This window comes from Equus quagga, chromosome 13 (genome assembly GCF_021613505.1).
Source record: "Equus quagga isolate Etosha38 chromosome 13, UCLA_HA_Equagga_1.0, whole genome shotgun sequence".
Classification (NCBI taxonomy): Eukaryota; Metazoa; Chordata; class Mammalia; order Perissodactyla; family Equidae; genus Equus; species Equus quagga.
Window position 1 is genome coordinate 33,690,104 of NC_060279.1, and position 26,436 is coordinate 33,716,539.

At 53.7% G+C, this 26,436-nt stretch overlaps 2 protein-coding genes across 8 annotated transcripts in view; both read left to right on the top strand.

The window, feature by feature from the left end:
- Positions 1 to 10,544, top strand: part of CFAP45 (cilia and flagella associated protein 45) — a 32,205-nt gene extending 21,661 nt beyond the window's left edge. For 4 of the 6 annotated variants that reach the window (XM_046683819.1, XM_046683820.1, XM_046683821.1 and 1 more), the window contains exons 11-12: positions 2,905 to 3,129; positions 3,517 to 3,953. In XM_046683819.1, coding sequence (XP_046539775.1) covers positions 2,905 to 3,129; positions 3,517 to 3,595 — 304 coding nt within the window. In that variant the 3' untranslated portion in view covers positions 3,596 to 3,953. Of the gene's footprint in view, positions 1 to 2,904; positions 3,130 to 3,516; positions 3,954 to 9,210 lie in introns of those variants that run through there. The other 2 variants (XR_006891713.1, XM_046683817.1) reach the window with 2 other exon arrangements.
- Positions 10,545 to 13,846: 3,302 nt separating this feature from the next.
- Positions 13,847 to 22,154, top strand: VSIG8 (V-set and immunoglobulin domain containing 8). 2 transcript variants are annotated; one of them, XM_046682660.1, is made up of 8 exons: positions 13,847 to 14,042; positions 17,538 to 17,713; positions 18,171 to 18,372; positions 18,496 to 18,717; positions 19,477 to 19,602; positions 19,927 to 20,134; positions 21,018 to 21,293; positions 21,962 to 22,154. In XM_046682660.1, the coding sequence occupies exons 1-8, from the start codon at positions 13,994 to 13,996 to the stop codon at positions 22,137 to 22,139; spliced, it is 1,437 nt and encodes a 478-aa protein (XP_046538616.1). In that variant the 5' UTR covers positions 13,847 to 13,993; the 3' UTR covers positions 22,140 to 22,154. The 2 variants fall into 2 exon arrangements, with proteins under 2 accessions (XP_046538616.1, XP_046538617.1); XM_046682661.1 differs by lacking the exon at positions 21,962 to 22,154 and having other exon boundaries at positions 13,848 to 14,042; positions 21,018 to 21,709.
- The last annotated feature ends 4,282 nt before the right edge of the window (positions 22,155 to 26,436 follow it).

Sequence of the window (26,436 nt, forward strand, 5' to 3'; positions counted from 1 at the left end):
GTTTGATGGACCTCACCTGTGTTTATCCATCTTTCCTGCCTTGCCCGCTCTTTATCCTTTTATTTTTGTTCTCTCTGTTGGCTCAGTGATCACCTAACACCTAAGTGGGATCCAACACCTACGTGGGAACTAAGCGTTCACATCTCTCACTATCCCTGCCCCCCTCCTCCTGTACCCCCAAAGCAGCTGGCAGTCACAGCTGCTCTGCTTCCTACCAGTCAGTTCTGCCACCACCAGACCTGGCCCCCGAGGTGTTCTCCTGGCTCGAACTGTTCTGGCCTGACCTGGAATGAATCCCTTCTTGCTCTGGTTCAGATGCTAAAAGATCAGAATTTTTCAAAAGGAAGCAGACCAAACAAAATTAGAATTGGCAGGGAGTGGGGGAAGATAAAAAATTACAGAAGTTATGCTCAGATAAGTAGAGATTGAGTGGTGCAGCCCAGCCAGCTTTCTTGGTCTATGTGCTCCAGGTCCTTCTTCTTAGTACTGCCCAGTTGCATGCCAGACCAGACCCCTGGGCCCCTGGCCAGAGGCAGAGCAGATCTGTAGGAATCTCTGTCCTTGCCAGAACCAGGTTCCTGGTCTTTTATTGGACTCTCGGCCCCAGCCTGTCCCCACTGGCTGCAATGCCCTTTGGCTCTATAGCTTTCCCTGCCCTCAAGGGTCATGCCATAGTCTCTGGATAGCTGGTGAAGAAGGCAGCTTCCTTAATGGTCCCAAAGATTCTGCCCCTGGGCTCTGGACTGCCTTTCAGATGTCTTCCCTCCCTTGCCTCTATGCCCCTGGACCTCTGTGTTGCCTTTAGCAGGCACTAATAAGTGTTAATGCAAGGAAATTAAGGTCCTACTTTTGTCATTGACCCATTTGTCTCTGCGTTGCTTGCCTGAAGCATACATACTAGTCAGTTATTAAAGCTGGACCAGCCTTTTGGAGAAGTTCAAGTTCACCCATCATTCTAGGTTAACATCTACACCTAGTGTCTCCATGGCCACGTGACTACCATGGTGGGTGTCTTCAAGTTCTAGGAGTGTCTCTGCCATAGCCAGCAATTCAGCTTTTCCTACTTCAAAAGCATGTCCTCCTTGGGCCGGCCCGGTGGCGCAGTGGTTAAGTCCGTACGTTCTGTTCCGGCTGCCCGGGGTTCTCCAGTTCGGATCCCAGGTGTGGACATGGCACCGCTTGGAAAGCCATGCTGTGGTAGGTGTCCCAATATAAAGCAGAGGAAGATGGGCATGGATATTGGCTCAGGGCCAGTCTTCCTCATCAAAAAGAGGAGGATTGGTGGCAGATATTAGCTCAGGGCTAATCTTCCTCAAAAAAACAAAAAAAAAAGCATGGCCTCCTCTATGGCCTATATATGGACTTCCTGATTCCAGACAGAGGGATGCCTTTAACTCTCAGCCTGCTGACTAAGCAGAGATAGCTCACCTACCCTACCTCTACCCTACCTACTGGTTCTTAGAAGTGCCTGGGAGCTTTCAGAATGTACTGATGCCCAGGCTCCACCTCCACAGATCTGATTTAACTGGTCTGGGGTGAGGCCCAGGCATCAGTAGTTTTTGAAAACTCCCAGGTGGTGGTAATGCAGCCAGGCTCCATGATCACTGCCCTAACCCTATGAAAAGACCAGGCTCTTTCCCATTCGGATTTTCAACTGCCTGTCACCCCAGGGGCTCTCTAGTGACACTGACAGGTCCCCTGTTTCCACTCTGTTTCATGTAATGTGAAACAATAGAAAACTGTTCTCTATATAGGAAAATAATGGCAAGGGGAAGAGGAGAGTCTTCCTGCTACCAGAGACGTGTCTGAGCAGTGGGGATTTGGTGTCTAAATACAGACGGCAAGGGAGCCAGCAGTTCTCTTCTGATAAACTGGGAAGGCTCTGTAGCAGGTGTAGAAGTTTTGGAAGTGTTTGCATGGTGTGAAAGAGTTGCTGGGAGCTGAAGGAATCCCCCATGGATGGTGGATCCTGGAAGATGGCTGGAGGGACATGAGTAAGGGAAGTGGTGCTTTCAGCACCTTTGTTGGGTTACGAATGACCCTGGGAAAGAGAGCAGGTGAGAGGTGCCTGCCTAAGATGATTTTACATTTTGTTTTTGATTGCATTGAAAAGAAATAAGATGTTAGCTCAAGTTGGCCTCTGACTGCATTTCCTCTGAGATGTGAATACATTTCATGTAAGTTTTTCTGAGTCTATCTGGTCTGCATTAGCCATTTCCCCGTGATGTCAGGGTCCATGAAGTATTCTTGTGGAAGAGGCTCCTAAGAGGAATTTGGAGAACTGGATCAATAAGAGAACTAGGAGATATCAGGCTGAGTTCCTTCCTTCTTCCAGCAACTAAGGAGAGCCAGCTAGCACTACAGATTTTACCACTTCTTTTAACTTCCTAAGCATCCCCTTTGTTGGTTTTGTTAATGTCATTATTATCGTTAGTGGGAAGGAAGAAAGAGAGAGAGAAAGAAAGATATCTTAGAACAAGCTGGAGAGGAGTTATGCATTGTTATAAGAAAGTAGGAACGGTAGCTTCCAGTGGGTGAAACCCTGGGTGTAGAGCCAGCTACTTGGAGGGTCCAGCGAAAAATGAGAATGTGGGGCCCCTTGTTCACAAATTATTAAGAATTTCAAAACAATGACAGCAGAGCATTAAACCAAACATAGGGCCCTTCTAAGCATGTCCATGATGTACAGTTACATCCCCCGAAGTCAGTCCTGTCTGGTGGGAAGGGGGAGCATGCGCAGAGGCAGCCTTTGGGGCTGATCTCTGAGCCACAGAAGATGAGGGCCAGAGTGTGGTCTCTGAGGCACGTCCACCGGAGAAGACCCCCCAAGAAGCTCCCCCGCTGCGTTTCCTCAGCTGGGCCGGCTCAGCCTAGCCCACTCGACAACCTGTGTCCATCCTCCAGGGCTCAGAGAGAGCAGATTGAAAAAGAGAGGCTGGAGGAGGAGAAGAAGGCGACGGGGCGCTTACAGCACGCCAACGAGCTCCGGCGCCAGGTGCGCGAGAACCAGCAGAAGCAGGTGCAGGACCGGATCGCCACCTTCGAGGAGGGCCGGCGCCTCAAAGAGGAGGCTCAGAAGCGGCGTGAGCGCATTGATAACATCAAAAAGAAAAAGCTGGAAGAGCTGAGGTGTGCTGGCATCCCTTCCTCCCCAGCTCCTCACCCCTCCCCCAAAGAGATGGTATGGCAGGCTGGAAAGCGTGGCATTCAGGGAATGAACGGGCCATGACAGAGGCGCTCAGGGAAGGCCCCTTCTGACCGGAAGCTCAAACGGGGCTGTTGCTGTCTGAAGGGGACTCTAGCAGAAAGTTCTGGGACTGGGACATCCTGGCTCTCTGGGCACTCCTTGGCAGGATGCTGGAGCCTTGACGGGAATGTGTTTGCGGGGTGGATTGTGGAAGCAGGGCTGGGACTGCACGCTCCCGGTTTCTGTAAACGCTGCCCAGAGCCTGCTTCCTGCTGCCTCCTCTCTGGTCCCACCCTTCCCCTTACGCCTGCCCTGTTTTTCCCCTGCAGAGCCACCGGCCTTCCTGAGAAGTACTGCATTGAAGCTGAGCGCAAAGCTAACATCCTGCCAGCCACCTCTGTGAACTGAGGGCTGCCTGTGTGTCCCTCGGGATGCTTTCATGAGACAGATTCCGCCCAGTCTCTGGGTATCCATAACTGCTGCTAACCTAGACATTTCAGAGTTACAGATTAAATCTATTCTACTTCTTTAAGGAACAGCCTAGCTTTCTTGACGTGGGGAGTGACTGCTACAGGGTACTGAGCGTGGAGCAAAATAGATTACAGGAGACTTGGGCTATGGGTGAGTGATGCTCAGGGGCAGAGAATGGGAGGGTGCTCTCTCATGATCATCCCTCCTAAGCTAGGCGGTCCCCTTGTCCTGGTGTTTCCTGGCCTTTCTGTGACCCTCTGGGATGCTGTCATCATGTCCACTTTCAGCCAGTCTTGTCTCTGCCCCTACTCCACACTCTACACCCAGTTCAGAGGCATTTCAGGACAAGGAGCTAGAGATACTCTTAGGGGGTGCTGGGACAACGGCTGGGCTTAGCTGGGGAAGGAGGTACTGGGGTTGCCCATGGCATACTCATGCCTATGACTCAGACCCCAGATGTGGAAAGGGTGGTGTTTGAACCTGGGGCTTAATCTCCTGTCTCTTCTCCTGCCAGAGGAGCCCACTCCCTCCAGGCAGACACCTGCCCTGTCCCCCACTGGGACATGCTCAGGGTCCCGCCCCTCATCCTGCCAGCCCAGTCCCCTCACTCAGACACAGCTGCTTCCTTCACTCAAGTGGCTGGCTGGGCTCTCTTCATCCACCTCACTCGAACAATTGGGGCTCCCCAAAGCCATCTTTATCTGTGTTAGCTTGCCTCACTTTTGCCCCAAATACTCTTTATTCATTCATTCACTCATCCAAATACTTACTGAGTACCTGCCATGTGCTAAGTACATTCTAGGCACTCTGTGAATGCACCAGACCTGGTTCTACCCTCACAGAAGCTTCTCATTTGTGCTGGTCTGCTCTTGCTTTCTCTTTCTGCTGCTCCCCACCAAATTTCTTGCACCTTTAGAATAGTCGCAGCCTTTGTTGGAAGGACCCTGATTATCAGGCTTCCATTTTGGGCTGAAGTGCTAGATTCCGAGGATGGAAGGATTTCTCTGTTTTGTATGCCTTGGGGACAAAGGGCTTCCATCCAACTCCCATCCCTATGGCACTCACCCCTGCCCCTGCCGCCACCCCATCTTCCATTTCTCAAATCCAGAGCCCAGTCTTGTCTCCCTTGATGGGTCCTGAACTAGTAGAGGCAGAGGACAGCTGCTGGGTGCCTCCCGAGCCTTTACAACACCACGTTACAAAGGCCTCGGGCAAGAGCCCTCTTTTTTGCAGGGTCCAGGGGGAGTGGCAAGCTGCTTCCTGGGCTTCCTCTTCCTCAGGACAGTGGCAGCTTCCCCAGGCTCTTCTCCACCTTCCCCAGCAGGGAAGACTGTTGCATCACCCACCAGGTGGGCAGCCCCACCAGCTGCCTGGGGAAGAGGCTTTCTCACCTTCCCTGCTCAGTACAACTTCCTACCTAGGGAAGCTGATACCTTCCTCCCTAGGAGTCTGAAAAGATGGAAAGATGTGGTACTCCACTTAGGATGAGAGAAGAAATGGCAATGCCACTGAGGATTCTGGCATCCTTCTGCAGCTGGCTTACCGCTTAGGTTCTCTCTGACCATCGCCCATTGCACAGTTAATACCTGCAGGGACCAAGGAGCAAGCCCTTACCTGTTTCAGGGGACCCTCTTCCCAGGAAATCTGGAAAGGCTGTGGGTGCCTGGAGTTTGCCCAGCTCCCCACTGAAGTCATCCCTCTCAGGGCTGGAAGGAACCAGCTCCCTGGAATGCAGGTCAAAAAGAAAGGGGCGTCCATGCTCATTGCTAACTTCTGAGGCCATGTAGAGAAAAATAGGCCAAGTTCACGGGTTGAAAATAAGACTAGCACTTCAGAACTGCTGCTGGTGCAAATGCAGAGCTACATGGCCTGAAAATGAGACTGTATTGATGTGGCCTGGGTATGGGACGGTGGGCAGTCATAGGTTACAGGAATGAGGTCTGGCTTTGGAGATGGGGGAATATAGCCATCTCCGAGCAAGGGAAGATGGTTTGAGAGAGAATCTCAGAGTTCTGCCCTCAGGGTTGTCCCCTCTAGAAGTTCTTGGAATTGGCCTATGGTGTGGAAGAGAGGTTCAATTTCTTCTCTCAGGATTCCTGAGAAGTCCCAGACAGGCTTCCTCAGGCTTCAGGACTGGTCTGAATCATTAGCAGGAACCTAGTTCCTAGAAGTGGGACACTCCTGACAGCCGGGCAGGCAGCTGGCATCTGAGGCCAGCTGGCTACATTTGGGCGTCTTTTATAAACCCTCCACCCCTCTCACTCAGGAATGGCAGTGGGGATAATTACAGGGAAAAGTACCCTGGCATTAAGTGGGGGCTGGTGGGGTCAGGCTATGTGATAGCGGTGGCAGAGCCATCAGGGGACTGCATGAGCCCAGCTTGCAGAGTGGAGGTGGGGCCTGGAGACAAAGAAGAGAGAAAATGCCCCGAATTGTTTTGAGGACTTAGTGGGCCCATCCATCAGGAACAACCAGTCTCAGACTTGTTGCTAGAGGTTGGGCCTTTGGGTGTGTGGTGCTTTCTCCTAGGGCTGGCTTCAGCTCCTGAGCACTTCTTCTCAGTGCCCAGGGGTGGAAATGAGCTCCGTGCACCCCTCCAAGCCACCAAACCAGCTCAGGGTGTCTGGGAAGCTGCAAAGGGTGGTAGTGCTGGAGGAAACTGGAGATAAGTAGGAAGTGCTGTTGGTGCATTGTCTTTGTTGATGTAAAGACGTTAGAGGCTTGCAAAAAAATGTGCCAGGCTACTGACTTTGTTGTATGGGTACCTGATAGACTTCCCAGCTCCCTTTCTTCTGTTCTTTGGGTCTTCTGGTCCTTGCAACGTCAGACTGGTATAACCTGGAAAACCCAGTGGTTGGGCTCCACCTTGGAGCATGAATCAGGTCTGCAGGCAGCTGGCTCCCGGGCACGTGTCACCTGGCTCCTGGCTGGGCTCCATGCTCTACCTGCTCACATGTGCGGTTGCCTGCATCATGCTCCACCGTGGCTTGGAGGCGGTCTCAGAACCTTTGCAACTGCTACAGAAACAGCTCCAGTTGGGGATGACTCAGCCCTGGTGGCCGAGCCGGGCTGCCCCTGACTCAGTGGAGTGCTGGGATGTCCTCCCCCACCCCTGAAAGTCTCAGCATCCCCATCTGTGACTCGAGTCACAGCTGGGCATTAATTGGTTTCAGTAAAAGCACTTTGATTAGGCTTGGATGACAAGGGCTCAGAGAGTTCAAAGCCAGTCAGGGCTTTTGGGGTGAGGAAGGGTGGCAGCTGTTTAGGTGACAGTGGAGGGGAGACGCTGGAGTCTCAGACAAGACGTCTGGGCATGGAGGCCGTGGAGTTCCTCCCTCTCATCAGTCCTGACTGTTCCTTCTGCAGAGTGGGGGCCTGGGCAGATCTGTGGGGAGGGGTAGTGCCCTCCAGACCAGAGGTCTCTTCCCCATTCCAGGGGGCTGCCAAGGTGACCTGACCCCCTTCCCTCTCCTCCATATTCTTTTCTTTTCTTTTCTTTTCTTTTTTTAAAGATCGGCACCTGAGCTAACAACCGTTGCCAATCTTCTTCTTCTTTTTTTTTTCTGCTTTATCTCCCCCAACCCCCCCGTACATAGTTGTACATCTTAGTTGCAGGTCCTTCTAGTTGTGGGATGTGGGATGCCACCTCAACATGGCCTAACGAGTGGTGCCATGTCCATGCCCAGGATCAGAACTCTGGGCCACCGGAGTGGAGCATGCAAACTTAACCACTCAGCCACGGAGCCGGCCCCTCTCCTCCATATTCTGAGAGCTATCCTGGCAAATCATGCCAAGGTTACCTGGAAGAAGCTCATTTCCAAGATCATGGAAATCTAGAGTCCCAGAAAAGGCTAAGTTATTCTTGATTTGACTGGCTTTAAATAGCTTAGGCCTTCCATCTGTTTTAGCTTCCATAGCTCACACCCTCCCAGCTGGGATATTCTCCTTACAGTGTAAGCTCTGCATTTCTTCCTGCATTCTCCTTGTCTTCTTGGGAAATGAGCAGCCATCACCTCAATGCCCTTTCATGACTTTGAGGCAGGGACAGGAATGGGATTGAGATTTTGGGTGGCTTTCTCAGGAGAGTTCTAGAAAGAGGAGTCAAGGGGGTGGGTGGGAGTGAGGAGCAGGAGAAACTGCCCAGAGCTAATGAGCTTTTCTGCATGGCCCCTGGGGAAAGACTGTCCCCAGGCTAGTGGGGGTGAGCACCAAATCATAGAATCTCAAGGCTAGAAGTGATCTCAAAGACCCTCTAGTGTTTGAATCTCCTTTGTAAACTCTAATCAAATGGTCGGACAGTCTGAGCTTGCATGCCCTGAGAGACAGGGTGCTCATTACCTCGTAAGGCAATCCAAACCATCTCAGATCAGCCCTGATGCTCAGAAAGTTTTTCTGAATACTGGGTCACTATATGTCTTCCTTTGCATCACTGTGGGGTACTAGTTCTGCTCTTTGCAACAACACAAAACAAGTCCAGGCTCTTTTTATGGGGCACCCCCTCAGATATCTTCTACTCCAGCTGCTTTGCTGCCTGGCCCCATGTGGGGAAGTGTCCAAAATTCTGGAAACACAAGGCTCTTCTGAGCACTTCAGGGTGGGGAGGGTTGGTGAGTTGTTGGAGGAAAGAAGGAGGGGAAAGTGGGGAGCCTTCTACTTTATCCATTGGGCTGGGCTTGTTGCTTTTCTGCCAGTTAACCCTTTCAAGTCCCAGCCAGCCCTGGCTGAGCTGTGTTGCCTCTGAACCCCACCCACTCCGGCACCACCTTCCCTTCTGCCAGTGTCCAGGCAACAGGAAACAAACAGGGAGATCAGAGGGAGGGCTGGTCAGGATGGCTTAGTGGGGAAGCTCTGAAGCAGACACACTTGGATTAACTCTGACACCTGCCAGCTCCCACACACCTTCCCTGGCAACTCCGGGAAGGAAGACAAGCCTGGGGCTGCCCTGGGGCCCGAGCCGGACCACAGTTATCCTCTGCACATATGTGTCGGGGGAGTCCAGATGGCAAAATCAAAGGCAGATTTTATTTCTACAAATTCAAAAGTCAAAGGCCCATTGGACGCATGGATTAATTCATCACAAGGTCTTTCTCTCCACTCTAACATACACACAGTTCAGGATGATCAATCTTAGTTGCCTAGTCTGTCCCGAGGGCCTGGCTCTGGTCCCAGTGGGTGCTCTGGTGGATTGAGTAGAAGGTCCCCACAGGTTCAGTTTTCAAGGCTCTTCCCTCCTCAGTCCAAAAATAACCATCAGCTGTCTTTCCTGACTCCACTCTCTTCTCTGCTGTGTCTGGCTGGGCCCTGGTTTATCTTCTGAGAACTGAAATACTCTCTGGTCACCTGGCTCCACTCCCAGTCCTCCCCGGCACGTCATTAGTTACCCTTCAGATCTCTCTTTCAGTGTCATTCCCACCAGGTTAGGGGGCCTTGCCGCATATCACCGTAGCTTATCACGTGTAATAAGGGGTTGGCGCCCCTTCCCTTGTCTGTCTCCCCCACCAGCCTCCTCTAGAAGGAAAGACACTGAGTTCCATTAATCTCTGCTTCCCCAGGGCCCAGCACAAGGCCCAGCCCTGCATGAATGGATGAAGGTTCTGCAGGATATGGCTGATTTCCGTAAGGTGAAAACATCTTTTATCTTCAGTGTCTTTTAATTCTTCTTCAGGTTTGTCATCAGGAATTCACATACTCTTTACAAGCGAATTCTTCTTTCCTCCACTGTTCCCTGGATAACAGCTCAATTCCTAACATTTAATCAACCACCCTTTGCCCTGGTGTTTTGTGGATAGACTGGTGGGTTAGGCCACCCCTTTCAGTGATGGGGACCATTTCAGTGCAGTTTGCTTTTATGAGTCCAGGTCAGCTGCAGGGTATCACTTGATGGGAGAGCTCTGGGCATATCCAGGCTCCTTCCTGGGCTCCCCCCTTCTTCTGAGGTGGACCAGCAGGAATCACCAAGGCTTGGGAAGCCTGAGCAGGGGCTCAGGGAGTCCCTGGGTGGCATGTGTCCGAAACTCTTGCCCGTCAGCCCTGATCTGGGCTTCAATCCCTAACCCCGACCCAGATCTTGAAACTGAACCCCACACACAGATCTTGTCCCTCTCTCTGTAACGAACCCTAACCCTTCCTTGTCTGGCCTCGACAGTCTCCCATCATACCACCTGTACCACCTCTAAGTTGCCTACTCTTCTCATCCAACCATGCCCTCACCTGGCAATCCTCCAGCCCCAAGCCTTCACTGAGAGCTGGGCGGAAAGGCAGCAGCTGCCCTGGCTCCCTGGCTTCTCCGTGACTGTGTGCCTCTGTCTGCCCTCTCTGAGATGCAGTATTGTGTTGACTATACCACGGCTATTCAGGACTCCTGCTCCCAGACCATTTCCTCAGAGGTTTTCTCTGCACTGCCACTCCCAGGGCTGGCTGTACACTCCTTGGTGTTGCAGGGGTGAGCCTAGGTCTACATGGGGTCTTGGGAGTGGGGCTAAGCAGCCTGCCGACTGTGTGTTGGGGGAGTTTAAAAGGGTCAAGTTGTAGACCTTGGGCCCTGAAGAAGAGATGGGGGCTTGAGCCCGAGCCTCGGGAGCCTGGGGGTAGGGGATGGGGGTAGGCCAGGCAGGTGAGGGTAGGGTACAGGGCTTGTGTAGAGTTGCTGAGAAGGGCACTCTGGAGGAAGAGTAGATGGGTCAAGGCCTCTGTCTGTCCTTCCCCAAGACGTTCTGGGGTTGGACTGCGCCTCATCTCCGAAGCAGTCTGGGCTTCTCCAGGTCCTGGTCCCCTCTCTCCCCACCTCCTCTATCTCTGTTCACTCCTTTCTAAGCCTCTGTCTTTGATTTTGTTTCTGTCTTAGAAGAGAAGCAAATACCACTCAAATTGGGGCATGTGCACAAAAGAGCGGCCATTCTCCCCCCCCCCCCCCCCCCCGCCCCACCCAGAGCCATGGATTTCTCAGGGAAAGCAAGGGGCCCTTTCAGAAATTTGTGTGCTGGGTCCAGACCACAGCCTGGCCCCTCTGCCTCTTCTCTCTCCCTAAACCTCTGGATGGGCCATCTGGATGCCACATGTGTTTCTCTGCCCCTTTACTAATCACTGTCTCTCCCTGGGGGCACAAAGGGAACCCTGACAGTTTCCTGGATTTGTCCAGACCTGTATGGGATCTTAAAAGGAAGTGAGTGTGGAAATGGGATGTTTGGGGTGCAGCCTGGGTGGAGAAAAAGGAGAGGGAGGAGTTGGGGTAGGGGCTCCCAGGAGTGGGCCCTCTTTCTCTGCTGAGGAGGAAGCCCACAGAGAAACATGGGCTGTGGGCTGATCCAGAGGGAGGGGGCGGTGGGCTGGACCTGTGCTATGAAAACTAAGCTGATATCCCAGCGCCCTTACCCCACTACTGTCCCCCTACCCCAAAACACTGCAGGGCTCAGGGCACAGGTAGGAAGGCTGACAGCTTCGTTTATGGACCCCAAACTGCAAGGAGGTGGCAATTAGCCCTTAGTGGGTCAAAGGAGAGCAACAATGTGCCCTGCCTTTTGAGGCTTTGAGGGGCCCCGGTGTGGAGCCCTCAAAAGTGGCTTGGCTATTCTAGGAGCATCTAGGCCCTCAGTCTTTCCCAACTCCCATCTCCTAGACTCCAAAACCAGGACCCGCCCCTGGCCCAGTAAAACTGCCTCGGATGGACCCCATCTTCTACTGCAATTTGGTGTCAGCCCCACTCATTGCTAATAGCTTCCTGCATCCCCTCCCCAAATGCCTTTCTGGGGGCTTGACCAGGTGGTGAGCTTAGGTTGTGGAGCAGGATTTCAGAGGTTACATTTGTCACAGGATTAAGTTGTTCCATACCCCTCAGATGGGCTCGTGCATATTTGGAACTCTCCCCCAAATCTTGGGACCCCAATCTACATGTGCCATTGGTATTCTCCCAGAGTGAAGGGATGCAATTCTAGCCAAACTTCGATTTAGTGCATGCAGGCTGAAGTCTTTCTACATCATAAATAAAACCTCATTTTTGATCCCCATGAATCCCCCTGCCTATACAGCTTTACCCACGTTCTAACCCTAACCCAAGCCTATTCTAACTCGAGTCCCAAACTCAATTCTAACCCAGCTGTAACCCGAATCCTAAATAAATCTCAACCCAGCCTTCAGTTTAGCTCTAACTGCATTCCCAAGCACAGCTATATGAAACTAAAACCCTGTTTACCATAACCCGAATCCCAGTCATGAACCCTAGCCTCAGTTCTAGCTGTCATTCTAACCCTAATCTCAACCTTCATTCCCATCCCAACCTCAAATCTGACCTCAATCTCATTCATAATTCCAATTGACCAACCCCAATCTTAACCCCGACTCCAGCCTTCTCCCCAACTCCAACATTTGCCCAAATCCAGACCCAATTTAACTCGAACCCCACCTTCAGTTTAATGGACCCTCAACCTCACTACTTTCTTTGCAGTCTCCCTCTTCCTGGTCCCATCCGTTCTCCCCTCCACCCATCCCTGACCTTCCCCACGGGTGGGTCTAGTAACCCACAGGGTCACCAAGCTATTTTCTTGGACCACTCTGGATTGAAAGTCAGAATGCCTGGGTGTCTCCCTCTTAGTCAAGCCACAGTAGCATCACCTGGGCTGACTCCTCCTGTTTCTCCAGGCCACTGTTTCCCCCCTATAAAGTGGGGATAATGATCCCTGCTCTCCAGAGTGTGCAGGACAATCCTGTAAACCCCCAAAATAAACAAGGAAATGAAAATATTCATTGTGTACATCTGGTGGGTGCCAGAGCGCCCTGTTATTGTTGGGAGAGCAGGGCGAGGGGTTTGGAATGCAGAGATGCGTGGACTCCTTCCTTCCTTATTGTTCTGTCTTATTTTTCCTGGAGGGGTGGGCTCAGCATCCCTGAGCCCCATAACTCTCCCCAAGACTCTTTCCTCACTGCTCTTCCTGTGCCCCCTGTCAGGGATGGGGGAAGGCCCTTGACTCCTCTGAGGGAGTTGAGCTGTTGAATGGGGCCATTCACTGTGTGTGGGGGCAGTCCTGGAGTCCAGGGAGGCTCAAGGCCTGTTCTGGGAACCCCTGGACCCACTAGCAAGCGCAGGCCCTCCACTTTCTCTCTCTGCCCACCAGGACCCTCCCCACCCCAGCTCCAACCTTCCCAGAACTGTACTGGCTTAGCCACTTGACGAGCAGTCCCAGTTATGAGGGTCCTTGGTCTCCTTTTCTGTGCATAGAAGCACAGACACCAAATGATCCCTAAAACAAGTCCACACAGAGGGGCTCAGCCCTTCTCGACATGATGCACGGGCATGTCCCAGTGAGTGGGTGCACACGTACACAGGCACAACCCTTCCAGGCCCTCCTGGTGCTATTCCCTCCAGCATCCCCTGACCCACCCCATCTGCTCACCTCGCTCTGTCCACACTCCCTGAGACCTCTCCTTCAGGCCTCACTGAACTGGTTTTAGTTCTGTGTGGGAGGTGAGGGGCTGGATCCCTCATAATGCCACCAGCTTCCAGGGATTCCCCTATGCTCAGGGATGACCTTGCATCAGGGATGGATTGGGGCACAACTCCAGAGGGGGCGGCCAGGGGAAGACCATGTTTCCTCACACACCCCTTCCCTCCCTCTTTCAGCTCAGGAAGGCTGACTCCCTTTGAAGTCCTGGGTCCCTTTCATCTGGCTGGGCCTCCCCTCCAGCCCCAGTGCCCCCTTCCCTGCTGCCTCAACCTGGGGTCGGGGGGTGGGGACCCTGGAGAGTCGTGGATATATATGTGAAGGCGTGGGGATGTGGAATGCTGGAGGCTGCACTGGGAGGGTGTGTTGGACACCTGTGCCCTGGGGTGACTGTTGACCCTTCAAGGCCTGGCCAGCCTTCCATCCCAAGCCTGGCTTCTCCTTCCTCTTCTCCATTTCCCCTGGGGAAGGAGGCAACAAATGAGTGGTGAGGGGAACTCTGTGGACGCTGTGAAATGGGGCGACTGTTGTCACCTCAAGGATGTGGCCAGGAGGAAGTGGAAATTTAACAGATGCCTAATTACAAGTCCCACTGGCCTCCCTGAGCCACTCTCGGGATAGGGAAGAGCTTGGGTAAGGGCTGGGTAATGCCTGGGTAGGCCACTCTGTCACCCCGCTAATTAGGTTTCCTGGGACTCCTCCCCAAGGCGGGGACCAGGCCCCCTCCCTCCCATAGAAATAACTCTGGCTGCTCCCCAGCTGGGCACTCATTGCACCTTCCTGCCACCCTGGGCAGTGTCTGGGTCCTCAGCTCCCCCTCCCTCCACACACCACCACTGGCCCACCGCCAGCGGCCCCCGGGATACCCAGCCCAGGCGGAGGAAACACCGAGCCTAGAGACATGGGAGTTCGAGGAGCATTCCACCTTCTACTCGTGTGCCTGAGCCCAGGTATGGGGCTGGGCAGCTGGCAGGGATGCCCACATGACACCAGATGGGCAGGGAAAAGGGCAGTGAGGGGCTCATAGAGGAGCCTTGAGGGTGGTCTGAGATACCCTGGCAGGGTGCTTCCACCCTTGCCCTACTGCCACCTGGGTCTGGATATTGCCATGGAGCCCTCCCCCGAGGAAAGCTCCAGCCTAAAGGTGTGGGGCATATGTCAATGGGGCAGAGGTCTTTGATGGATCCTCATCATCACCCAGAGCCTGTGGGGCTCACACATGCACGGACATGCTGCGAATGGGAGCACAGGGCTTGCGTGAGCTCCTCTGGGAACCGGGGGTGGGGTAAGAGGGTCAGGTGAGCAGCAAAGCTGGGTGGGGGCTGAGGAGGAGCCTGAGAAAGCTCCCTTTTCGTCAGTCTGTGTGCTATTCCCAGCGGGAGGGCCCTCGCCCCACTCTCAGGCCAGAGCTAAGGGTAGGGAGCTGTTTGCCTTGAGGGGGCAGAGACCGGGGCTGGTGTAGTCTGAATGGGCTGCTTCCAGCCGGCCAGTGAGAGCCCAGGCCTGAGAACTCTGCTCCAGGCCCCTGGGCTGTGAGAACTCCAGGGTAGTGCCCCCTCCAGGATGAGGCCTGAGGAGGGTGGGGACGGCAACTCCAGGAGCCCCTCACCCCACTGGGGCACACTTTGAGGGCAGGGCTCAGGATGGGATATTATGGCTGCCTGCCCAGGTTGGGGCAATTCTCGGCCAGGGCCATTCTATGTGGGCATCGCTGGAAATGGCTCTGAGACCCTCCTGGGGTTTAGATTCAGGATGAGGGGTCGGGGAGGAGCTTGAGAAGGAGGGAGCATTTTCAGGCTTTGTATGAGTGTGTGTGCGTGTGTGAATGATTGCATTTCCGGCAGGATGTCTGCAACACCCTCTCTGTCTGGTGAGAGCTGGGCTGGCCAGAGCCCACTCGGGAAGTGCCAGCCATGCTATGGGGACCTGGGACATCTCCATGTGTGTGGCGTGTGTCGTGGGCTTTGTGCATTTATGCACCAATACCCTCTCACGGGGCCACCTTTTCTCCCCTCCCTCACCTTCGGAAGGAGGGTTAGGAACTCTGCAAGCAGCTCGAATACTCACAAAGGATTTCCAAGCTCAGAGTAGACACTACTACTGAAGTGACACCTCCCTGGAGGGTGCAGCCCTGTACTTTTGTGGAAGGACAATTAGTCACCACCATCCTCCTTCCTGGAGAGCCCATTGTGATTTCCCTCCCTCTCTCCAAGTCTCCGCATTCAGCTCTCTCTCCCGCTCAGGCTTTCTTCCTTCTTTCCAGCCTCTCTCTTCTCTCACCTTCCCTGGAAGTACTTCCTCAGTGCCACAGCAAGAGGAATCAAGGTGAGACACCAGGAACAGCCTCCCCGGGAGAGTGAGGGGTGCAGAAAGGCTGGAACCCTTGGGAGGACATTGAGAAAGCTTTTAGGGAGATTGAAAGGCTAGGGTGAGGCTCCCTGGCTGGGGACAAGGGAAGACACTCCGCCTAGTGCAGGGTGGAGGCCCTCTCCTTCCAGCCCGTCCCTCCTTCCCAAGACCCCTTCCTTGAATACTTACCCCGCTGCGTGGCTGGCCCCGGGTATGGGGAAAGTCCTCTTGCTGTGGGTTGCTTCTGGCAGCCCTTCCCCAGGGTGGAGCCTCTGCTCTTTGCTGAGTTCTGGCTCATGCCTGGCTTGCCTTGTGCCGCCCTAGGATCCGGCAGATGGCATCAGGATCCTTATCTCAGGAATGAGCTGCTGTTCTCTTGGCCTGGGGCTGGAGGAGCATCACCAGGTCCCGTTAGAGCCCCAGCAGCCAACCTGCCTGCTCTGGGTTACCCTGGAGTCTAGCAGGCATTTGGTCATGGCTGCCGGCCCAGCCACGGTTCCGAGGAGCAATTCAGTGATGCCTGAGGTTTTGGGGGTGTTGAAAGGGCACCTGCTGGCTCTCTAGAACCAGACTAAGCTTCTACAGGTGTGTCTGGTCTTGAAGGAATGCACATGGGGGACTCCGTGTATGCGCAGTCGGCGTGTCTTCCGGATTAACGTTAATATGTTTGGGTGCAGATGTGAGTCTGTGCAGATCTGACAGTGTCTGTGTGTATAGGAAGGTGGGACTGCATAGGTATGCATCTGCACTTGGAAGGCTTGTAACAGTGTGTCTAGGTGTCGATTTCTTCGGCTGTGACAGTGTGTAATTGTGTGTGTGAGAGGTTCTCTAAGTGGGAAGGTGGTCCCAGGAGAGAGCCAGAGAAGGGCAGAGCAGAGGTTAGGGGCTGGGACTCCAAGGGACTTGCTTGCTGACTCAACAAAGAATTCAGGAGAGTGTGCTGGGCCGGGTGAGGGGCCTGAGGAGAGAGGGTTGCAGGAGACTGGGAGATGGAGTGCTACCTGCCCTACCTGCCAAGGTTGGGGCCCTGGGCACACCCCCCTTCATATTCCTCTCTAGGTCCAACCGGTTGGGGCTATTGCTTGCCTGGGGTCAGGGTAGGGAGGGAGAGGAGCTCAGCCCTGAGTTGCCAGATCCTGGCTCCTCACCCAGGGCTGACTCAGTGGAGCTAGTGCTGGCAGTAGTGGGAGGGGCCCCAACTGGAGCTAGAAGGTGGGGGCAGCTGTACCCGAGCTGCACAATCACACAAGGGGAAGGACACAAAGTCCACAAGGTCACATGTCGGCATGCAAGGCTCACACTGCCCTACAGATGCATGTGGCCATAGTCCGAGGCACACACCATCATTCACTATCACACAAGAACACAGCCAGTCTCCTGGTCACAGCTGCCCACTGTCACACACAGGCACACTATCACTTAGAGCACTTACACAGCCAGGCATACAGGCATATAGTCACAGATACACACTGTCATACACAGAGACAGACACAGACACTGTCTTCTGCTCCTTGGGCTGGAAGGGGACCCCAGAGGCCATGGTGTCCATTCTTCTGCCTCCAGACAGGAGCACCTCACTTGGCCCAGACAGAGGCAGCTTTTAAGGAGTCAGGCTCTTCCATCAGAGCATTTAAAAACTCAGTGTGGTCCATGTGCCTACACACACACACACACGCATGTACCATCATGTAAATATATAAGCAGACACCCTGCCTGGTCACGTGCATGAGTATCCTTACAGGACACATAAGCAGCCACAAATACTCATAAGCACGCAATGTACATATGTGTACGTACTCATACATGCACACACAATCATGCAGACATACAAGCATACAGAATAGCTATGTGTATATGCAAACAGTATTCAGATGCATTCCTACACAAAACCAGAATATAGACATACTTACACAAGCGTGCATAGACATGCATATACCAATTCATACACCCACATACTCAGAGCAGCTCCTCCTCCCTACGGAACCCCTACTGAGACCTGGGTTGCAACCTACAGAAAATGGTGGAGGGAGGGGCTGAAGCTGACCACGCAAGCTATTTTTGCTCCCCTCACCCCACGTGCTCTGCCTGGCCTGTAGCACTGCTGTCTGCTGTGCGGATCAACGGGGATGGCCAGGAGATCCTGTACCTGGCGGAAGGTGATAATGTGAGACTGGGCTGCCCCTACATCCTGGACCCTGAGGACTATGGTCCCAATGGGCTGGACATTGAGTGGATGCAGGTCAACTCAGACCCTTCACATCGGGAGAATGTGGTGAGTGCTGTGCACAGGGTTCCCCTTACCCTACACTTCATGGTGTCTTCCTGTCGGCAGCCCACACCCTGAGGGAAAAAGGAGGGCAGACAAGGAAACTAAGACCTCGAACCTCCCCCAAGGTCTCTCAGGAAATGGGGCAACAGGGATGAGAGCTTTGCAATCACAAATCAAGCCAGCCAGTTCATCCACCTCCTCCCAGCTCAATCCAAAGGGAAGATGAGGCATGGTCTCTGCCTTTGAGAAGTTCTCAGCCTGACTTTATACTTTCCAAAGTGCTTGATGTCATCTGATCTCACACGATCTATAAGAGGTCAGTGGATCAGGCATCATATTCCCATTTTTCAGCCAAGAAAACTGAGTCTGAGAAGTTCAGTGAATAACCCAAGGCAGCCAATCTACATGGCCCTCCTCGGCTCTGCCTGTCTCACCACCTCTGTTTTCTTCTCTTCTTCAGTTCCTTAGCTACCAGGACAAGAGGATCAACCATGGCAACCTCCCCCATCTGCAGCAGAGGGTCCGCTTTGCAGCCTCAGACCCCAGCCAGTATGATGCCTCCATCAACCTCATGAACCTGCAGGTATCCGACACAGCCACCTACGAGTGCCGGGTGAAGAAGACCACCATGGCCACTCGGAAGGTCATTGTCACCGTCCAAGGTATGGCTAGACTCCTCTGGGAGCTTCTTCCCCAGACTTCAGAGCCAAGGGAGGCTTGGCCACCCTGAGCCTGGCTCTGCCTCTTGGCTGGGCCCTGGCTCAGAACTGCTTGCTTTCCTGCAGCACGGCCTGCGGTGCCCGTGTGCTGGACTGAGGGCCACCTGACACACGGCAACGACGTGGTGCTGAAATGCTTTGCCAATGGGGGCACTCCGCCTCTCTCCTACAAGTGGGCCAAGATCAGTGGGCACAGCCGCCCCTACCGTGCTGGGTCCTACCATTCACAGCAGAGCTTCCACTCTGAGCTCTCTTACCAGGAGTCCTTCCACAGCAACCTGAATCAAGGTGAGGGGGCCCCAGGAGAGGGGAGCGCGAGAAGCAGAAGGTAAGGACTCTGGGAACTGCTGGGCCTTCCGTGGTCATCAGTGGTACAAAGTCAAACTTAGAAGCCCTGTAGGAGACTAGTCCTCTGAGCCTGTTTCAGAAGCTGCTATTGAGGGAAGAAGAGGAGGCAAAAGGGGGGAGTCAGTCAAAAGCAGTATGGTTAATTTGGAAGGAGCATGGCCTAAGACAGACAGAGCTGGGCTTGAATGCTGGCTGGACCACTGATTGGCTGTGAGACTTGGTTGGGCAAGTGGCTTAACTTCTCTGTGCCTTGGTTTCATCATATACGAAAAGGGAATAATAATGTTTGCCTTCCAGGGGCACGTGAGGATTAAATGGGATGAGGCGGGTAAAGTGGCTGGCACCCAGGGAAGCTGGCTAGTACTCACAGTCGAAGAATATCAGAGCTGGAAGGCACCTTAGAATTCCTCTGGTTGACCCTGTCCTCTCTGTACAAATGAGGAGACCAAGGCTCAGAGAGGGGACATATTTCCCTAAGATACCTAATGGTGTCTCTGTCCTATTGCTGGTAGAGGGGCCCTTCTTTGCCTCTCTGTTCCAGGAGGGGCAAGGTGACTCACCTGGAGAGTGGAGTGGACCCGTGTGTGTATACACCTTCCCTCGTTCCACCCACACACAGCCCACAGGGGCCTGGGTTAGGGTGGAGCTCTCAGAGACCAGGCCCCTCAGCCTCACTAGAGACCCCTGGTTCTCCTTCAGTTGCAGGCCTGAGCAATGGTGACCTGGTGTTGAACGACATCTCCTACAAGGATGACGGGCTGTACCAGTGCACAGTGGCCAACCATGTGGGCTACAGCGTGTGTGTGGTGGAGGTGAAGGTCTCAGGTATGTGCAGCCGCCCTGGAGGTCCCATGGCTGGGAAGGTTGGATGGGAGGAACTTGGGCTGTATTTTGGAGCCTCATCTGGCTCTGCCTTCCCATTGCCCTCAGGGCATAGGTCTCCACCTAGGGTAGCTGGGAAGCCCTGGGAAAGACATGCAAACGTAAGGGGTTCACTTGCATTTCCCCATATACTCCTCACTGGGTGTCCCTGAGACCCCCCTGAATCCCTCTCCCTCTTCCCCACAGGCCCCTGCCCTGGCACCTCCTGGTTAGCCAGGCACCTGCCACGCTGCAGAAAGGCTGACTCCTCTTTACTTCTCTCCACAGACACCGGGCGCATAGGCATCATCATCGGCGCAGTGCTGGGCTCTTTGCTCATACTGGCCTGCCTGTCGGTGGGCATCTGGGGGCTCATCTGCTGCTGCTGCGGCGGCGCCGGGGTTGGCGGCGCCCGCGATGCCTTCGGCTACCGCAACGGCGGCGGCGGCGGCGGGGTCGGCGGAGGGGCCTGCGGCGACTTGGCTAGTGAGATCAGGTAAAACCTGATGCATGCTGCATGCTGCTGTGCGGCAGGGGACCGGCGCCCTGCCCCTCCTCACCCTTGCCTACCACCGGCCGGCTGGGACACCCACCCCAACCCTGTCCGCCACCGCCGGCGAGTGCTGGGACCGCAGCATGTCGACCTGCCAATCATCGCATGGCTTTCCTCTCTCCCCCTTCCCACGTCCAGTCTTCACTTCTGCTCCCCTGTCCGCCACTTCCCTCCTGTCCGTGCACCTGTCTGTCCGTCTCGTCTAGACTGTAAGCTCCTAGAGGGCAGGGCATGTATGCTTTTCACGTTTCTCCTGTATTGCGCCGGTGAGAACTCTGGACGTGCTTATTTAAGAAAAGTTAATAATAAGAATAGTGCTAATAACATATCAGAAACGAACTAGAAATAAAAATAGAACAAGACTAGTCGTGCTAATGATTGCAGTGCCCTAGGGATAGAGGAAAAGTTGGAAAAGATTGAGGGGCAGGAGGTGAGGAGAAGAGGGAGAGAGAGGTCAAGGTCAAGGTTAGTTAAGGAAAGGACAGGGAAAACAGCTCCTGGATCTCCAAGGTTCCCTCCCTGTTAAAGCCGGTGGTTCTGCGAAAACATCTGAAGGGGACTCGAGGGCGTCCAGATGGGGCTGCCTACTGTGGGCTGTCCGGACACATGAGGACAAGCCTTGTCTAGAGGATGGGGATGGTGGCCCCAGGGACCACTGCGGGGTCGCCGGCCTAGGAAGAGGCAGAGAGGAGGGTAGGTCGAGGCTGAGGGAGGGAGGGAGGCGCGGGAGACGAGAGGTTGCCAAGAGCCCCCGGCTCTGCCCAGGCCGTGCCCACGCCCCGCCGCGGAGGAGCCCGCTCACCCGCCCGCCTGTTGTTTTCCACAGAGAGGACGCCGTGGCGCCGGGGTACAAAGCCAGCGGGCGCGGCAGCCGCGTCACCCAGCTCCTGGGGTACCCGACGCAGAACGTCAGCCGCTCCCTGCGCCGCAAGTACGCGCCTCCGCCCTGCGGCGGCCCCGAGGACGTGGCCCTGGCGCCCCTCCCCGCCGCCGCCGCCGCCGCCTGCGAAGCGGGCCCCTCCCCAGTCTACGTCAAGGTCAAGAGCGCCGAGCCAGCCGACTGCGCCCAGGCGCCGCTGCCGGGCAAGGACGGCCTCTTTGTGTGAGCGCGCCGCGCGCCGGGCTGCGCCCCGGCCGGGAGGAGGGCGCGGGGCTCTCTGCCTGCACCTGGGGACGCTCTCGCGCCGGCGCTGACCTCGTCTGCCCCGGGCCGCTCGACGGCTGGGGGACTGAAGGCATTTCCCTCGGGCAATGAGTAGGGAGGCGGAGCCCCCTTCCCCGAAGTGGGAGAGGGCGGGGGAAAGCAGAGAAAGGCCATCGAGAGCCCTCTCCGTACGCCCTGGGAGCTGGAGGGAGGAGGAGGTGTGCGAGCGCTTGAGGCTGGAGGCCGGGTGTCCCCAGCCAAGGCAGAGGGCCCCGGGGGCCAGGTGGGTGGGGGTCTGGACTGAATTGTTCTGTGTGTGAGAGCTGAGCTCCGAGGCAGCAGTGTTAGCACAATAAAAAAACTGTAAGACTTGAGACTGAGGTGACTGTTGGTTCCACGGAGGGTTGGGCATAGGGTCAGGGTGGAGGGCCCTGCTCAGGGCGGTGGGAGTGGGAGAGGTTGCTCCCTGTCGTCCAGCATCATTCCTGCACCATTTCCGCCCTTCCCCTCCTTGGATAGGTAGCTGCCAGAGTTAGAATCCTACTCCTTCCCTATACAGATGGGGCAACTGAGACGCTTCAGGCTGAATTTTAAACCCAGAATCCCGTTTTTCTCTCCCATTCCAGAAGGTCAGAAGAGGCGAAACAAGGGGCTGGCAGAGATGACCTCTCTGAATGTTCCTGGACCATTCTGAGCATCTTTCTTCCTCCTCCCCTCATCTCTCTGTTCCTGACTTCCTCATCTCTACCAGATGTATGCTTTCCTTCTCAACAACCAGGAACGCTTTCAGAGTCATGCTTGTAGGGTAGAAAGACCTTCAAGATCATCTAACCTAGGCCCGTTTTAATGGAAAGGGGATGGACATTTATTGGGCACCAACTAAGTACCAGGTATTTTCCAATATTTTGTCTTATTTAATCCTTACTTTTGTCTTATGAGGGTGTGCACTGTCCCATTATACAGGCAAAGGAACTGAGGCTCAGAGGGGTTAGATAGATTGACCAGGGCTACAAAGGTAGTAACTCAGATTTTGATCTAGGCATATTTGACTGTAGGACATCAGGCTGTTTCTCTGGATTTGAATTCCTTCTGCATCATTCCTGACCAAGGATGTTTCAAGCTCTTCTTGAATACCTCCAGTGGCATCTCACTACTCCCCAAAGCAGTCCATTTGGCCTCTGACTGTCAGAGATCTCTTTTTCCTCTTGAGCCCAATTTTTGTCCCCATATAACTTTTATCCCTTGGTCCAAGTTCTCCTCTTAGGGAGCCCCAAGCATTGCATTTCCAATTCACCTGCCTCTAGTGGACTAAGTGGTTGTACTCCATACAGGATGGCTGCGACAGGCACGCAGCTAGACGTGTGTTTGGTGTAGGGGTTGAGGGTCTTCTGAAAAGCACAGTATTTCGAGGTCATTCAGTTCTCCCTGCCTCTCCCAGCCACCTGCCTGTTGAGAGTCCAGCACTTTCTTCTCTCTTTACCTCTTTTTCCTTGAGGACAATCTGGACTTTCTAATTCTTCCTGCTTCTACTCTGGGGCCACATGAAGTGTGGTGTATGGATGGACCTCAAAGTATCTGAGTTTCAAGTTTCTTAACTGGAGAAGCCCTGAAGCCCTGCTTGGGTATACATAACTAGGAAGTCCTTCTGGTTGGCTTGGGTATTTGCAAAAGGGTGATGGCATTACTGCTGTGCCTTGATAGTGCTTGGGAAGAGAAAGGATGGTGGGACAGAGGGAGCCAGGGTCAAATGTCTTGGGGTAGGGGTGGGGAAGTGGGGGTGTTCCTGGGGATGGTGACGGGGGTAAGGGATTAAACACTGAGGGAGCACAGAACTTCAGGAACCATCCATCCATTTATTTGGACACGTTTATGAGCACCCATATGATGATTTGTTCATAGAAAGTTAGATCGTCAGCAGGGCACTGGGCCTGGCGCACTTTTGCCCTACAACAGGGCACTGAATAGGATGACTTGAAGAGGGCCCTCCCAGTCTGAGGAGCCTCCTGCAAGGTGATGAGGAACAGAGGCAGCCAGCTGGCTGTACAGGTTGTGTCGAATGACCTCATCTTCCCATTCTAGGAGCCAGGGAGCCATGCTCAGACTTAGCCTTCATTTGAAAGGTGAGAACAGCCAGGCACTGGCAAGAGAAGCTCATTAAAAAGCAGTAAGAGAGATTTTAGAGAGACTCTGGAAACAACTTACTCAACAGAGAAGCCGGGGAAGTTCTGGATCTGAGGCTGGGTCGCAGTGGTTATCAGGGCACTCACCACCCCTGGGTGAGGGGGGAGGGCAGTTTCTGCTCCTGTGATTTTGACTCAGGGACACGTTGGTGCTTTTTCATTTCCCCTGCGTGAAACCTTGTCTGTTCACAAGAACACTTGTGGTGGTACCTGTTTGACAGTGGCTTTGGGGACGGGGTAGGGAAGCCCTACTTTCTAGCATTTGCTGTTTCCATGATGTAAATTCTCCCACCATGGCTGATTTCAAGTTACCAACATGATGTCCATGGTGTGGAGTCGGGAGACAGGTGCGGTACCACACCATTGTAGAGCATTTCCACCATACCCATACCCTAGAGGTGGATAACTCGAGAGCTGAGACAGTGGTGAACTGCAGTAAAATAATTAGGAAGTGATGAGTTTTGAGCACCTATCTCCTCTGTTTTAATATAATTTATTTAATTGTAAATTTATATAATTTAACTTTTAATAATGGCTGCATTTAACAACTGGCTTGCAAAATTTAGGCGGGCCTTGTCACCAGGCAATCAGGAGGCTGTGTACACAAACGCTGCCTCAAGAGAGGGAATCTCAAGTACAGTCCTGGTTTTTCTCTCTTTTTCCTTAGAGATGCAAATAGCACACAGTCACCTGTCTCTGTTCTTCTTCCTAGTTCCGCCTTTTGCGTCTCTCTCCAGTCTTGCTGGAGCTGAATTCTAGTTCCTATGGTCACTGAAAAATAATTTAGAGAATTGACGTGTCCTTGGTAACCATGAGAAACCTAACTTGGCGTCCACAGAATTTCCGTGAATTTGTCTCTTAGGGCATCCGGCCCTGGGAAATCTATTCAAGAGACATTCTGAGTCATTCCTGACTCAGTTTCTTCCGTGATTCTCTTCCCCAGGTTTTGGGAAGTCATCCTCCAGTCATCTTCTCTTAAGCCCCAAATTCGCAAGGCCATGATTGATATGAAATCCCGGTGGATTTTCTTTGTGTTCCTGGTGACGTAACTATTAGCACGCGTGCTGCTCAATTACATTTCAATTACTCCAGGACCAGTCAGACTCTGGGGAGGGATTAATTTTTTTTCCTGCCTCACTGGAAAAAAAGGAGATTTTCGAATTACCCAATCCTTGTTTGGGCAGTGGCCTGTCTGGAGGCAGGGAACTGGATGCAAAATTTTACCTCTGTCCCTTGTGCTTCCCAGGGAGCCTGCTGGTGACAGCCTTGGTGACCCCTGCTCTAGAGTTTATTTGTCCATCCAGCCTGTCTGGAGTAATCATTTCATTTATTCCTGGTGTATGGAAACAAAACCATTCGTCTCCGTTTAGTTAGGTTACGAAGGAAGTGCTGAGAAACACGAGACCATGCAGGCGAGGTGGGGATAGGGGCTGCTTTGGGAAATCTGGATGACCTTGGACATGGTCACTGTGCCTTCCGGTGGGGAGTGGACAAGATAGCCTTCTGCCACCCCTCTGCGGCTCTTGCTCTCAGCAGCTTTCTTGGATGTGTTTTAGAAGGACAGGCAGGATGGGACACTGAGTGCTGGGGAGGAGTCTGAAGCCCTTGACAAAGGCAGGAAATGGAGGAGAGGAGGATGGGGCAGAACTGCCGAGCTCATTTTTACAGAGGCTGAGTTTGCGGTGATGGTGGACCCATGTTGAATGTATTGGGTAGAAATGAAGTAAAGGAGAGAGGAAGAAAACTTGTAATAAATATTTCTGAGTTAGTCATATTCACATATGAAAAGGAAAAGACCGCAGTTTTGGGATCAGACAGACCAGAATTCATAGTTATTTCATAAGCTCCCAAAGCCTCAGTTTCTTCATCTATAAAATGGAAGAGTAAAAGGGGTATGTTGTGTGAAATGCTTATTACAGAGGCTGGTGCATAGTAGGGGCTCTGTAAATGGTCAATCCCCATGCCCCCAGTCCTCAATATGTAATTTCATCTCCCACAAGACGGCAGGCCTAGAGGCATAGATCCAACCACACAGAGGTGGGGGGTGGAGGCTGAGGCAGTGGAAGGTCCAGAGGGAGGGGGTTGGAGTGAGAAGAATGAAGTCCTGAGATTGAACTTGGAGATGACTCACCATACGGGAGAAGAGGCAAGGAGCCCAGGAAGCAGCAAGTAGAGAAGGAGGAGGAGACCCAGGCTTTGCCTTTGAGTCCTGGAATCCATGTGCGTGTATTAATATTGACAACAGTCCTCATTAGTAAGAGTGCTACTGCTAATAACAGGAAGCACCTGAAACACAAGCTCGGCAGGGTCCTGGAGTCAGGCCTGGGGACAAGCTGCCAGAATCCTCTGGGCCGCCTCCCTGGACCCAGGTGTGCCTTCCTGTGCCCTTCACATCTGTCTACCTGCTCTCAGCTCCTGGCACTCGGGCACAAGGTGCTGTCCTCTGGGCCCAGTGACCACTCTGGTGCCCCCTGGAGCATGGACCTTGACAGCACTTCCCAGGTCTCTACACAGCTCTCCCAAAGCTGAGGAGGAACCCTCCCAGCAGGGGCCACATAGATTTCCTTAGACATTTTTGGGAGAAACAGTTCAGTCTTGGAACTGAGCTCCTTCAGCTACTACAGGACCCACTTCCTGCCTGTCTACTCCTGTCAGTCCCCACAGGCACCCTCTGGTTGGGACCCCTCCCCTTTGTTCTTCTTGGATGCCGCCCACAGCCTTGTGGCCTCTCCCTGCCATGACCCGCCTGAACTCGCTCAGCTCTGTGGCTCTCCAAACACTGGGATTCAGCTCCCAATCCTGGCTCCAGCCCCAGCCCCCACCTGGCCTCAGCCCCTTTGCCAAGGCTGCTTTCCTTGCCTGTGACTCTTGCTCTCTCTTTCTGCCTCACATCCTCTTTTGTAGCCTCCATGGGTTCTTCA